Genomic DNA, 15,833 nt, shown 5'->3' on the forward strand with positions numbered 1-15,833 from the left:
TCATGACAATTGAAATTAATTTTATCCAAAATAGTAGGTTTACTATAATGTTTATACTAACAAAAATGATGTTAATATAAACAGTATAGTAAACAAATAATCATTACATTTGGTCCCTACGTGCTTTTCACCAGCAATGACAGCATTAACCTAATTGTCTTATTTTAGTTCCTATTAAAATATGTCATTTATAACTAATTAAACAAATCCAACAGACTACCTTACCTTGGTTAAAATAAAACGCAACTGATCCACTTCAGTTTTCAATCTGTCAATCTCAGCATCTTTTCTTTCACAATTTTCAGCTGCCTGAGTTAAAGCTAATTTTAGCTGCCTTATCTGACGAGCCTTTCTTTGTGTTGGTGTTAAATACTGCACTGGAGTCTGAATGCGTTGTTGACAATGCAGTACATATTTTCTGTGTTGATTTCTATCTGTAGATAATTCTATTCCCTGATGATGAGTATTAATATCACAAGAAATAAAACTTGCACAACTTCCAAAACTTTTTACTGAACTTTTATCATCTGGTGTGGCAGGTTCGGAAGGTGTACGGCAATGAGAACCATTTTCATTCATAAGGAATTTATTATTGCCCTTCCAAGAACCACATGAGGTTCTGGAGTGGTATTTTTCATTCATATTTTGTGAAGTACAGATGATTCCAGGTATCTGAGAAATGGTTTGTTCACCATTTAAACGTAGTGAGGCTGATCGCTGTAGTCTCGGTATGTGACTTTTTGGATTCTGTTGTGATGCCATCTCTTCCAGGATGTCAGGTTTCATCACATAAGGTAAGATAATCCTAAAGATGGGGGGAAAAACAAAAACTGCTTGATAGTAATCAATACTCCTGTTCACATACAGCAAAAAATTTAACAAACTGATAAATCAGATTAATGCCAAACTGGTAACAAATCAAGTTATATTCTAGAATATTACTGATCTGTTTTCAGTTGGCATTAAGAAAACGAAGACTGTGAAACTAATTCACAGCTATAAACAAATGCATATGTTTAAAAGCTAGTCTGTTTGTGAGATAGTAATAGTAATAGAAGCATGTGATGCAAGAAAGCAAGTGTATGAGCATATGTAGCATCAGCCAAAAAAAAATATTCACACAACCATTCCCTCTAAATGTTTGTCCAGTTCCTCCTTGAAGGTGCCTCCACAGCCAGGAGCGGTAGTGCGTAGCACACACTTCTTGATTAGACAAGGGTTCGAGCCCGTGACCACCAAATACGGAGGATGTGGAAAGGTCAGGGAACGACCACCGCATATCCCCGGAGCAATGTGGCTTTAGTTCCTAATGCTCCTAAAAACCAAATAACAACAACAACCTCCTTGAATTTATTTAAGCTATCAACTTCCAAAATGACAGATGGAAGTCTGTTCCAGCAATTAACCACCAGCTGGATAAAGGCAAATTTCTGCACATCTATTCTACAACAGTCTTTCCTCAATTTGAATTTATGCCCCCTTAGGTTTGTAATCTGAGCAAGTGGAAGAATCACATCAGAATTCAGCATGCTCAACCCATTCAAGGCATTATATACACCTCAATCAGATTACCTCGCAGGTGCCTAGTCTCCAGCCACTGCAAATTGCAGAACTTAAGCCTCTCTTGGTAAGAGGATCCCTTCATTCCCCTCCTCAATCTTGTTGCCCTTCTCTGTACACATTCAAGCAAATCTACATGCTTCTAAAATGAGGTCTCCAGACCTGTATGCAGTACTCAAGGCGTGGCCTGACCACTGCCTTATACAAAAGGATAATCACCTCGTTTTCCCTGCTAGTAAAATTCCTGTATATCATTGACAAAACCTCATGACCTGCTCTTGCAGCCTGTCTACATTGCTCAGAAAATTTCATATTTGACTGCACAATTACTCTCAGGTCTTTTTCATTTTCTACCACCCTAAGCGTAGTACCACACAGTTGGTACGTTCGTCTTGGGTTACTTCTATCCATATGCAGTACTTTGCATTTGTCAATGTTAAACTTCAGTTGCCACTTCTCAGCCCATATGCCCAAATTTTCTAGATCCTGTTGCAGTAGCACACTGCCATTACTGTCATTAACAACCCTGCCAACCTTTGTATCACCTGTAAACTTCGACAATAAGCCTGATATACCTTCATCAATATCATTGATAAATATACAAAACAACATTGGGCCCAACACTGAACCCTGTGGAACTCCACTAATACCATTAGCCCACGAAGAGCAGCACCCATTGACTAGCACCCTCTACCTTCTCCCACTCAGCCACCCTTTTATCCATTGTAGCAACTTACCCTTAATACCATTCTGCTCCAATTTGTACAGTAGTCTTCCATGTGCAGTGTCAAAAGCTTTCCCGAAATCCAAGTATATGATATCAAAATTATTTTTTGCATCCAGTTCCTTTGTAACGACATTATAGTATCTAATCAAATTTGTCAGACAAGACTTTCGCTTATCAAACCCATGCTGTGTCTGAATTATTGCTCAGTCTTGTCTAGATGATACTGCAATGCATCTTTAACCAGGGACTCCATTATTTTACCCAGAACAGAAGTTAAACTAACTAGTCCAGGGGCTCACATCTAGTGAGTATGGGCTTGGCACACCCAGGGTCCTGAGCTAGACATCATCATTCTTCTTTTTCTTGGTGATTCCCTTCTACTTCTCTCTCTCTCTCTCTCTCTCTCGGTAATTCAGATTTTTTTTTTTTTTTTTTTTTTTTTTGGCTAGTGCAGCATAAGCCTCAGGCTTCCTTGTACCATATGGCTAATGATAATAATAAATAGTCTGTAATTACTTGTGTCACCCTTCGATCTCCCTTTGTGAATTTGGGATACATTGGCACATCTCCAGTCCATGAGGACCTCCCCTGATTCCAAGGATGCTCTCATAATTATGGCTAAGGGTTTGCTTAGTTCCTTTGCCACCTCCTTTAATATAACAGGATATATCACAACCACCCCAGGTGCTTTCTTATGTTTAACTTCAGCAATTTTTCCTCCACTTTGCTCTCAATTATTACAAAATCATTAAGCACCCTACTACAATTTGATAACCTTCTGGCATTTTCATTAATAACTTCTCATATGTGAATCTAAATGTAAAATACTCATTCAGTTTGTTTGCTATCTGAGCAGGATCATCAACAGTCGAACATCGATATCAAGTGGACCAATCTGATTCATCCCCTTTCTTTTAGAGTTTATATAAGTAAAGAAATCCTTGCTGCTTTTCTTAGCATCTTTTGCCAAAGATTTCTCGTAATCTGCCTTTGCTTGCCTAATCTCCTTTCTGACTTGATTACAAACTAGCTTATATCTGCCATAGGCTTCTGTGTCGCCTGATAATTTATATGCATCCCATGCATTTTTCTTCTCTGCCACGAGGTCTCATTAGTTCATTTGACAACCATTTAGGACTAAACCTTGAACAATATTTCTTAATAGATATGAAATGTCTAGTAGCTTCCACGATTAATTCCTTAAATGCTTTCCACTTAGAATTTGCTGTTGGTAACATCATCAGTTGGTCCCACTGTAGTCACCTTTACGGAAGCAAAAACCCTTTCCTTTACCTCTGATGGTAATTACATCTTTAAGTAAATCCCACATTAGTACACTGTGATCACTGCCACCTAGTGGTTCCTTTATCTGCAAATTCTTAATACACAAATGGTCACTGCTAATAACCAGATCAAGCGTTACCCTCTCTGGTTGCCTCTCGGACATGCTGCTGCAGAAAACAATCATCCAAGAGGAAGAAAGCTTAAGGGGAGGAGGAGGAGGAAGAACCGAGGTCAGTTAACTCAGTCCCACCTAAAAAGGACTCAAAGTTCTTCCAGTCATTTCGATGACTGGGACTTTAGATCAAAATGCACAGAATGGCAAATCTACTCAACTATGGAGGTCCTCTGTAACACTGGTATATACGATTTTTGCTTATTGAAAGCTATGCCTAATTTTATTCCCTTCCTGATGGGATTACCAAAAATCATCTTTTTGTTTATACCTCCACCTATTTTTCAAAACAGGATTGTTTTCTCTACTGTATTCAACTGACAGAATATCAAAGAATTGTATTTTTATAGAAATAAAAGAGACATTGTATTTTACTTGTTAATTTAATTTAAGGTGTTATTATTAATGTAATTTTTTTCAGTTAATGTTATATCAGACAAAAAGTCTATTTTACAAGAAAAAAAAACATGCTTATTTTGGTGTTAGAATCAGTGACAATGTCAAATCGTGGGGGCCTCACGTTGTTTGCTATCTGCATATTAATAATGTGAGACAATGAGTTAAAGGAAGGTAATTCCCTGCATTTAGTATACCTGTTGTGGTGTGAATCCAAAAACCACAAATCAGGATTGTTATTTTTGCATTTACAATACTGAAAGCACCAACCATAAATATTGGACAATAGTTGGGTTACACAAAATTCCTCTGTTTGGTGTACAAATGGGACAGTAGGGCTAAAGGTAATCACTATATTAGAAAGACTTGGCCAGAAAGGACTAATCTCATATTGTGAAGCCAAAATGTAATTAACGAGTCACTCTCTTTCAAAGCAAAGTGCTTTTGCAACTGTTGCAAAAGCACTTTGCATGATATACAGGAATCTTTCTAGCAGGGATAATGAGGTGATTATCCCCTTGTATAAGGAAATGGTCAGGCCACACCTTGAGTACTGTATACAGGTCTGGAGGCCTTATTTCAAGAAGGATGTAGAGCTGCTGGAACAAGTACAGAGAAGGGCAACAAGATTAGTGAATGGAACAAAGGGTTGCTCTTACAAAGAAAGGCTTAAGTTTTGCAAATTACAGTGTCTGGAGACTAGGCACCTGCGAGGTGATCTGATTGAGGTGTATAAAGCCTTGAATGGTTTGAACATGCTTAATGCTGATGGGATTCTTCCTCTTGCTCAGAATAATCACCTGAGAGGGCATAAATTCAAATTGAAGAAAGACAGATGTGCAGAAGTTTGCCTTTAGCCAGTGCGTAGTTGGTTGGAGGAACAGACTTCCATCCTTTGTTGTGGAAGTTGACAGCCTAAATAAATTGAAGGCTGAGCTGGACAGGTATTTGGAATGAACAGACGGGTGAAATGGGTTTGATTTTGATTTGGTAGTTGTTGGCGCATTGGCTTCTGTGGCCATATTGCACCTCCCAAGGTTTTTGCAGTACTTTGATCCAAGCCCGAGGCGGGAATCGAACCCGCGACCTTTGGGTTGTCGGGCAGGTACTTTACCCACTCGGCTAGCCCGGTCGGCGGTGAAATGGGAGCATGTTTTTTTTGGCTGATGCTGCATAAGCTTGCTTTCTTGTATCATATGCCTCTACTAATGCTAATGTTCAGAGAGCAGCAAAGAGCAACAGATTGTTTGTTTTTTAGGGGGGATTTTTTTAGGCACATCAGCATCTATGGCCATAGTGTGCCATATATATGATAGTACGTATGCTATTGTATAACAGAAAACTGAAAAAACTGCTCTTTCTTAATCTTCTAAATCTAAACCACATCCTACTTCAAATGAGTAACCTTTTCTCTGCCCAACATGTATGATATTCATATTTATTCACTGAAGTTCAAATTCTACTTTTTTTTTTTTTAGCATACAAGTAGTGGCAAATGATGCAAGGAAGCAAGCTTATACAGTATCAACAAAGAAGAAACCCGATTCTTAAATTTATAGCATACTACCTACTTCCACACCAGATTGCAGGTTGTTCAAATTTTGATGCACTTGTCTTGCAACCATCCTTCAATTCAGGAATGTGTCCCATTTTTATTGTCCAAGTTACCCAATCCTTTTAAAGCCTTAAACAATTAAAATCAGGCCTTCTCACAGATGTTGTTTTCAAGTACTGCAACTTTCAGAAACTGAAAACTAATCTGATCTCTTGCTCCTCTATGCATTCATTCCAACAGATATACATCATGCTTAAAATGAAGCTTCTACACCTATATTGAATACTCATCATACAACTTAACCATTGCTTTATACAGCAGGAAAATAACTTCCTTGTCCCAGGAAAAATTCCAGTATATCACTGACAGAACTCATGAACTGAACATTCCTTCTAATAATTTTTATCTACTGAAAAATCGATCCTTGGGGTCTCTTAGATCCACACCTGGTACAGGTATAGTTATGATCAAAGGTTTGCTCACCTTTGCTGCTTCTTGTAATATAGCTGGATAGATTCCATCAGCCCCAAGAGCCTTATTTAATTTTCAACAATTTCTTTTCCAATTTTTTTCTCAGTTATGACAAAATCATTTGCTCCAGTTATAGCTTGATATCCCTAGAACTTCATGCATGTAAATGAAAAATATTCATTCAATTTTTCAGCAACCTGAACAGGATCATCAACAGTTATGTCCTTCATATCTAGTAGTCTAATGTGGTTCATTTCTTTCTTTCTAGTGATAACACATGCAAAGAAAAATGAAGCAAATGAAATCGTGATGGACATTATCAAGAGTCATAACAGAAATAATCAATTATGGCATTTTTATAATCAATTACATGCAAATAAGGGGATTACAAAATTGACAAGAAAACTGAAGCAACACATACACAGGAGGAATTCAATTCAATGTTATCAAAACTAAGGATTGAGTGATGTTACCACTTGGGCAACAGTTCCATTCAGTCATTTCTATATATATGGAAATGCCATAATTGATTACTGTAGATTTAATAATTGACTAATCTGCATATAATCAATTATTTTGATAATGAAATAATCAACTATTAATCATTTGATTATGAAAATTGTTCAATTAAGCCTATCAACTAAAATAAAGTAGTGCTTCTTCCTGTGTAAAATGAATCCATTTCTAGCTGAATGAAACAGATAGAAATAGTGGTGTAACTAAGGCATGACAAATATAGGTGAATCAGTACCTATGGCCATAGGTACTAATTCATCATAGATGCCAAATTGAGTTAAAACAAAGATTCAGTATTTTGAGTGCCCTCTGGCATATTTTTATGAAATACTTTTTTAACAAAAAAAACCAAACAATCCCACTAATCAAGATGTAAAGCAAATTATTTCAACATCTGAAATTAAATATATCGTAGTAAATATTAATTGATATAAGTATGAATACTCGTAGTTGAATTTTGTCAAATCTATTTACACTTGTTCTGGAGGAGGAACATGAAATATTTTAAGGGGGAGGAGTTCCAACAAAATAACCAAAAATATGACTATAATTATTATTATCTATATTAATTTATATAAAAAGTTAGCAGCTTTGTGTAAAAACTTTATTTTAAAATTATTAAATTAACCCTTTCAGCAGCAATTCGGCCACAGGTGTGGTGGCTCACGCAGCAAGCAAGTTGTGTGGAGTGAATTTTTTTTTATTTTAAAATTTTTTTAAAAAATGCAAGCTTTGTACATAATTGCTTTAAAACATTAAAATGTTCTTATGATGACATTACAGCCCAACACTTCAGCAAAACTGTCAAAAATCAAAATTTAAAAAAAATGTATAAAAAAAATTGTAAAACTTTAAATAAAACTTGTCATTACCTGTTTGATGCAACAATGTCCTCTACATCTATTTATGTATTACTTGATTCTGTTTCATCAAATTCTGGATCGGAATCCCTCTAAAATTCTTCAATTTCAGCATTTATATGCCTAAATCAGACAATTTAGATCAACAAGTGTAAGCTTATCCTCTGATTTTTGAAGCTATTTTGGTGCTTCAATCTATTACAAGTTGTCTACAATTAGTTATAAATGTAGATAAAAGATGGCAGCACCACCAGAAAAATTAAGACAGTTCATGTATTAAAGGAACAATGCTTGAAGCAACTTTCAAATGTAGATTTATGTGCACACTGCTCAGAACCTACACATGAAACCAGATATTTCCATACTGTTGAATATGGTTAATTATAAAGGCTAGTAAGTGTCTTAATGGGAGATTTTCCACCTGCCTCTTAAAATATCAGCATACATGCTTTTATGTTTATGTTTTGTTTGGTTTTTAGGAGCATTAGCAACTAAGGCCATATTGCTCCGGGATATGCGGTGGTCACTCCCTGACCTTTCCACATCCTCCGTATTTGGTAGTGACGGGCTCGAACCCCGGTCTAATCAAGAAGCGTGTGCTACGCACTGCTACTCCTTCCCACCTGGCTATGGAGGCGCCAGCATACATGCATTGACTGAAGCAATTAAAAAGTGAACTCACTGTGGAGGATAATTTAAATCAACTACAATGTTTGTAATTATTATTAGCCATATAGTGCAAGGAAACTTGAGGCTTATGCTGCACCAGCCAAAAAAAAAAAAAAATTCCAAGTTACCCTGAGTGAGAGTATCACGAAAGAAAAGAGAAGAATGATGATATCCAGCTCAGGACCATGGGTGTGCTAAGCCCATACTCACCAGATATGAGCCCCTGGAATATGTATATCATCAGAACATTTTAATATTTTAAAAACAATTATGACAGTATAAGAACTCCATTGAGGGTTCTTATACTGTTAATGCTGTAATAATATCTGGTTCATGAGCAATTATCAAGTCCAGAATATTTGTAGTATTAGAGTTGGCGGTATAAAAACTCTTAGTGGAGTGTTTATGGAATGAACAAAGCAAAGTTTGCTATAAAATGCATTAATAATTTTTAAAGCAATGTAGACTAAAGAATGCCAAGGGCATCTGATCTATCTTTTGGAAAATTGGTTCTGATCAAATACTTAATTCAAGATAGAATTCTGCCAGATTTCCAAGTACTGGTGAAAGACTATTGGGAATCTACATAAACAATAGGCTATTTGGCCATTTCTTTTAAAATATGAGAAGTAACTCATCATACATGCGATGCATACATAATGAATTTTGAAATATCACACTGAACAAACTGTGTCCAGTGTGAAATAATGGAGGAAATAAATTTCTTAAATGCACATAAAGTTCCTGCCTATAACTAAACAAAAGTACATACATAACCACCTATACACCATGCATATGTATACTGTGTTAGATCATTCACTTCGGATCAATTCAATATAATAATAAAAATACATAGAATTAACAGCTAATTATAAGTTTAGTAACTATGATTCCAAATTTCTTAGTATTAAATATCTCAGAATGTATGAATAATTTATGGTAACAAAATGAAAAAAATTTTCAAATTACACTATCTTGGCAGTTAAATCTTCAAGTTAATAAGGGAAGAAATTTTGTTTTGGATACAATGCTGGTGCTATATTTTTCCTTGGTAGTGTTATTTGGAACTTTTTTCCTGTGAGAATAATGTATTAGAACAACCATAATGAAACAACTGCTAAATGTGAAAAATAACCTAATAAACAAATTAAACTATGTAACAGGACTTTTATATGATCCACCTACCGAATTTAAAGAGGCTAGTTTACAGTGCAATCAATCAGTGCAGTAATAATAAATGCACAGTATCATATAACTCTCAAACTTAGCCTTTCAATTATGTCAGTTGAATTTCATTACATGATATTATGAGGAAAAAAAATTTAAAACTGAAAGCTCTTTCTAATTTCTGCTTAAATAGTATAACCATTTCTTTAAAATGGCTTCTTTAAACCAGTTTGTCCAGTTTTTCTAGGATAGTGCATGACTAAACCAACAAGGAAGTATAACCCATATTCCTGTAATTTCTTGGATGACTGCATAATAAATGCTGTTCTGTTCAACCTCCATAAAAGTGACCCATATTTCTAAAAGTAACTTGGAAACAAAATAAGCCTTTTATTTGTATAAATGAATTTCATATCAGAAATAAAAGTGAATTGGAAAAGCCAAAAACTTGGTCTCACTATCAACATCTTATGCTACAATAACCCTCTTGAAAAAAAAAAATAAATAAATATCTCCCTTTAAAAAGTGGATTTTATTCACAAGAAAGTGATAAAAAGCTTCTGTTCTAAAAGAGATAAAATGCATTTCTGTTTCACTAAACAGCAAAAGTTAATACACAAACTTTTGCTTTCTAGCAGCTCCTTCCATAACTACTTGTAATCTGTCACTGACCTCTTTAAAAATAGATTTCTGAGAAATATTTCCTACCTTGACACTTGCTATCTGGCATACATGTTTGGTATATAATTAAAATGTTATACAAAGGCAGTGCATAGTACAGAATTATTAAGAATTACTATTTCTAAAAGCTAATGTCAAGAGAGGAAATACATAAATGAAAGTTATTTGATAAATATGATCTTTCAGAGATGAACTTTCAAATCAATTACCTTAAAATCACAGCAGAATCATTGCAAAATGAGAACTTGTTGGCTCTCATTTTGCACAACAATTGATTTTTATATTTAGAAAGCAAATCCAGCCTCATTACATTAAGGATCAAAGGCTTATACACAGTCAAAGCAAATTTTAACAAGCTATTTCCTAAAGTAATTGGAGACTTCAGAGTTTTAAAAAAGATCATATATTGCAGGGTAACAATTCTCACTTTTCTGGCATTAGGAACTGAAAGAAGTAAAGTCATAATAAAACTTAATATTTTAGAATTGTGTATGTGTAATTATAATTCTAATCGTAACTGTAATATTCAAATTTGTAATCCTTCCTATTTTCTGCTCCCAATAACATGATCTGATGATGGGTATCGGTAAGATGCCTGAAATGTAATAGTAATTAGGCAAACAGCCTAATAAACTATATTATTCATTTCACATGGTATATGAGCGGTATTAATATAGTAATAACCTTAATCATCAGTTGAGCTATGATTATCAACGAGATCGACCTTTGAAAAAGTCTTGCACACTGCAGGTGATAAATTCATGAATTATTGGAATTGCCTATGGCCATTGCTGTCTAATTCACAATGTCCTTGGATGAAGTATCCAATGCGAATCTTTTAATAACTACTGTGAAGGTAAGAATTAAATTTACTAAATATTACAAAATTAAATAAAAAAATTAATGATTAAGCAGATATCAAAAATTTATAATTTAAATTTACACAAAACCTGAAAGACTAACTCAACCAGAATCACTTCTACAAAATGTAGTAATTAAATTTATTTTTAAAATTAAATTTACAATATATTAAAGAAATTATGCAAAACCAAAAATCTGTCTACTCAGTTCTTTATACAAATTGCAATTCCTTTCAACTTTAATCTGCCCATCTACAGAGCAAAGAGAGAAACATCCATTGTATGACTGAAAACTCCTGTTGGCCAAAATGATTATACCTGCTTTAAAAAATACTACTACAGATAGTGATGTTTAGCCCACTTCAAAAAAGTTGACTCAAAGTTGTTTATAAGAATGTTACTGATGTTTAGATATAGATGTCAAGAGCATCCCAAAGATTTTCCAGAAAGAAATCCAAACTCAGTTGGGGTTTTTTTTTTTTTTTTTTTTTTTTTTACACTCAGCACTGCCATAAAGAATTGTTAAATGCCAATCATGACTTGGGATAATTCAATACACTTAAAGCTTCCTTGTACATACATCAGTTTCTCAATGAAGGATAACTGTACTTCAATTCTTTCATCATTATGTAAGTAATGATATGTCAGAACATTATTTCTTTGTCTTCAATGATATTGAAAAGTTAGGTTATCCAAATATGATTATGCTAAAATAAAATATTACTTAATGCTTCTAACAACTGAGCTAGAAACTTGCTACGTACGACTTCTGTTTAGAGTCACCAGAATTTCGACTGCTGCAAAGAAGTGCATTTTGCGGCCAGGGGCGGCACAAGCAGGTGTGCAGATTGTGCCCAGCACAAAGGTGCCAGTTAAAGAGGGGTGCCAAATTGGGTTTCAAATAATAATAATAATAAAATGTAAATATATAAAAAATAAGTATATAAAATATAAACATATGAAATATCTGAAATAGTTATTTATGTAATAAATATGTAAAGGAGGCATTTTTGATTGAGTGCAAAGGTATACACGAGGCGTTAGTCGAACACAAAAATGGTAGCACAAGATCAAAAACAGCCCTTTACACACGTATTACATACAAAATTTTTTCTGAGATCGCAATAACTGATAATAAATTATAATTACATGTATAACTGACATGACTAATAAGAGTTGGCAATTGAGAATAAGTATTTTTTTGTAACTATATGCTGGTATCATAAAAATGCAAACATATCAAATGAATTATTAGATTCAGTATCAAATTTTATTATAATTCTTACAAATTATAATAAAAAAATTTAAATCAATACAAACTGATCAGTGCAATTGTTGATATTTCATATAATTGCCATTTGTGGCGCCCATATTGATTTATTTCACACACACCAGTGCCTGAAATACTTTTTAGGTACTGTATCAAAAAAGTGATATTTTACACACTAATAAAATGCTTGCCAAAAATTAGTACTGTACTTTATACGTGGTCGTAGGAAAAATGTTATAAAATAATAATAATAAAATTATTTTTTAATAATACGTTAAACTATGTGTATTTGAGTGCAATTACATCATTTATACACAGCTAAATAAAGATTAGCAAATTTGCAATAGCGGCATCATTTAAGTTACATCTCATATTGTGAATACCTTCACGACAAGTTGCCATTACATTGCACTACTTCGAATAAGTAACGCTTCACCCGAAGGAGAAGACTGTTGTTACTTATTCTCAGTGGATACCACCACCCAGACGGCACCGTTTCAGGGCTATTTGGCCGTTCTTCAGTGGGTGGGTAGGTACCCAAGTGATGTAATGATGGCAAAACAGTTGTGAAGTATATCTTCACAATATGAGAGATGCCTGATGGTGTATGATATAAGTTAAGACTAAAGCATTAGGGCTTAAAGCCTCAAGCTACGAAAGAGATTAGACTGTGTATTTTAGTGCAATTGCATCATTTATACACAGCTAAATAAAGATTAGCAAATTTGCAATAGCGGCATCGTTGAAGAAGGGCCAAATAGCCCTGAAACGGTGCCATCTGGGTGGTGTGGTGGTGGTGGTGGTATCCACTGAGAATAAGTAACAACAGTCTTCTCCTTTGGGTGAAGCGTTACTTATTTGAAGTAGTGCAATGTCATGGCAACTTGTCGTGAAGGTATTCGCAATATGAGATTAGCATTAGCATTAGCAGAGGCATTTGATGCAAGAAAGCAAGCTTATGCAGCATCAGCCAAAAAAAAAAAAAAAAAAAAACCACTTCCACTTCACCCCTCTGTTCGTTCAAAATACCTGTCCAGCTGAGCCTTAAACTTATTTAGGCTATCAACCTCCACCACAAGGGATGGAAGTCTGTTCCACCAACCAACCACCCGCTGGCTAAAGGCAAATTTCCGCACGTCTATCCTACATCTGTCTTTCCTCAATTTGAATTTATGCCCTCTCAGGTGATTATTCTGAGCTAGAGGAAGAATCCCATCAGCATTGAGCATGCTTAAACCATTCAAGGCTTTATACACCTCTATCAGATCACCTCGCTGGTGCCTAGTCTCCAGACACTGTAATTTGCAAAACTTAAGCCTTTCTTCATAAGAGCACCCCTTTGTTCCATTCACTAATCTTGTTGCCCTTCTCTGTACTCGTTCCAGCAGCTCTACATCCTTCTTGAAATGAGGCCTCCAGACCTGTATACAGTACTCTAGGTGTGGCCTGACCATCGCCTTATACAATGGAATAATCACCTCCTTATCCCTGCTGGAAAAAGTCCTGTATATCATTGACAATACTCCATGAGCTACTCTTGCAGCCCGTCTGCACTGCTCAGAGAACTTCATATCTGCCTGCACAACCACCCCCAAGTCCCTTTCATTCTCTACCACTGTCAGTGTTGTACCATAGAGTTGATACGTTGCTCTGGGGTTGCTGTTTCCCATGTGTAGTACTTTACATTTGTCAATGTTAAACTTCATTTGCCACCTCTCAGCCCATCTGCTCAACCTTTCCAGATCCTGTTGCAGAAGCATAGTGTCAGTAGTGTCCTTCACAACCCTGCCAACCTTTGTTTCGTCTGCAAACTTGGACATTAATCCCGATATACCATCATCAATATCATTTATAAATACAGAAAACAATAATGGACCCAACACTGAGCCCTGAGGGACTCCACTAATAACATCAGTCCACGATGAGCAGTGTCCATTGATTACCACTCTCTGTCTTCTCCCCCTCAACCACCCCTTTATCCATAGCAGCAATTTGCCTCCAATGTCACACTGCTCCAATTTGTGTAGCAGTCTTCCATGTGCAACAGTATCAAAAGCCTTTCTAAGATCCAAGTATATAATATCAAAGTTATTCCCTGCATCCAGTTCTTTTGTGACTGCATCATAGTATCCAATCAAGTTGGTCAGGCAAGACTTCCCCTTAACAAAACCATGCTGTGTCTGAGCTATAACTGAAGTCTTGTCTAAATGATCCTGCAGTGCGTCTTTAACCAGTGCCTCCATTAATTTTCCTGGAACAGAAGTCAAGCTCACAGGTCTATAATTACTTGTGTCAGCCTTTGATCCTCCTTTGTGAATTGGGGTCACATTTGCACATTTCCAGTCTATGGGTACCTCCCCTGAGTCCAAGGAAGCTCTCATAATTATGGCTAAGGGTTTGCTTACTTCCTTTGCTGCCTCCTTTAATATAACTGGATAGATCCCATCACCCCGGGTGCCTTTCTTGTGTTTATCTTCAACAGTTTCTCCTCCACTTTACTCCCAGTTATTTCAAGATTCTGTAACTTACTGCTAGAGTTGAATACACCTCTGGCATTCCCCTCGCTGAATAACTCCTCATGTGTGAATGTCGATGCAAAATATTCATTTAGTTTGTTAGCCACCTGAGCAGGATCATCAACACTTGACCCATCAATATCAAGTGGACCAATTTGATTCATCCCTTTCCTTCTAGAGTTTACATAAGTAAAGAACTCTTTGCTGTTTTTCTTTGCATCCCTTGCCAAGGATTTCTCGTAATCTGCCTTCGCCTGCCTAACCTCCTTTGTAACTTGGTTGCATATCAACTTGTATCTATCATAGGCTTCTGTGTCATGTGTTAATTTGTAAGTATCCCATGCATTTTTCTTCTCTGCCATATGCCTCATTAGTTCATCTGACATCCATTTTGGCCTAAACCTTGAACAAGATGCAACTTAAACGATGCCGCTATTGCAAATTTGCTAATCTTTATTTAGCTGTGTATAAATGATGCAATTGCACTAAAATACATGTAGTCTAATCACTTTCGCAGCTTGAGGCTTTAAGCCCTAATGCATTAGAGTAATACATTAAATTAAACAATAATGTTAATTTACATTATTTATGCAATTTTATAGAATATTTACTAATTATTGGGCACAGAGATTCGTGGAAAAACAATTGCAGCTTGTTATCAGTACTAAATCCGTTAAAGATCTATTTTCTATATATATATATATATAGGTCTGCAATTGTCCTTACTCAACATTTCTAGTTGGTGGAGTAAAAACAGAGCAATTTTCTTTATCAAGCATTATTGTTTTTGTTATTTAATATTTATAGTTGTTTATGTGAATTCCTATTAATTTTCCTCGTGGTAAGTAAAATTTTATAATTTTTTTCAGTTTCTCTCATTAGTTATAAGAATTGAAATTCAATTGAACTCAAAATAACAAAAGAATTACTGAATCTGACATAATTATAAAATTTTGAAAATTTTTTAAAATTATGAAAAATCATAAATATGAAAAATAATAAAAAAATACTTTTAATATAACAGATTGTTAAACAAATTTTTCAAAAATTCAGATAAATTTTCAATTTTCGAAATTTAAAAATTAAATTTACTTTGAATGACTATAATCCCTTCGTTTTTATTTTAAGT

General features: G+C 35.1%; 1 protein-coding gene across 4 annotated transcripts in view; it reads right to left on the bottom strand.

The window, feature by feature from the left end:
• Positions 1–15,833, bottom strand: part of LOC150084390 (protein quick-to-court-like) — a 122,311-nt gene that overhangs the window by 90,452 nt on the left and 16,026 nt on the right. For all 4 annotated transcript variants that reach the window (XR_016547105.1, XM_090376029.1, XM_090376027.1 and 1 more), the window contains one exon: positions 226–805. Coding sequence is in view for 3 of the 4 variants with exons in the window: in XM_090376029.1 (XP_090232155.1) it covers positions 226–805 (580 nt within the window). In the remaining variant the exon portion in view is untranslated. The remainder of the gene's footprint in view (positions 1–225; positions 806–15,833) is intronic.

The sequence above is a fragment of the Mastigoproctus giganteus genome, chromosome 6, assembly GCF_048544385.1.
Source record: "Mastigoproctus giganteus isolate SK-2022 chromosome 6, ASM4854438v1, whole genome shotgun sequence".
Classification (NCBI taxonomy): domain Eukaryota; kingdom Metazoa; phylum Arthropoda; class Arachnida; order Uropygi; family Thelyphonidae; genus Mastigoproctus; species Mastigoproctus giganteus.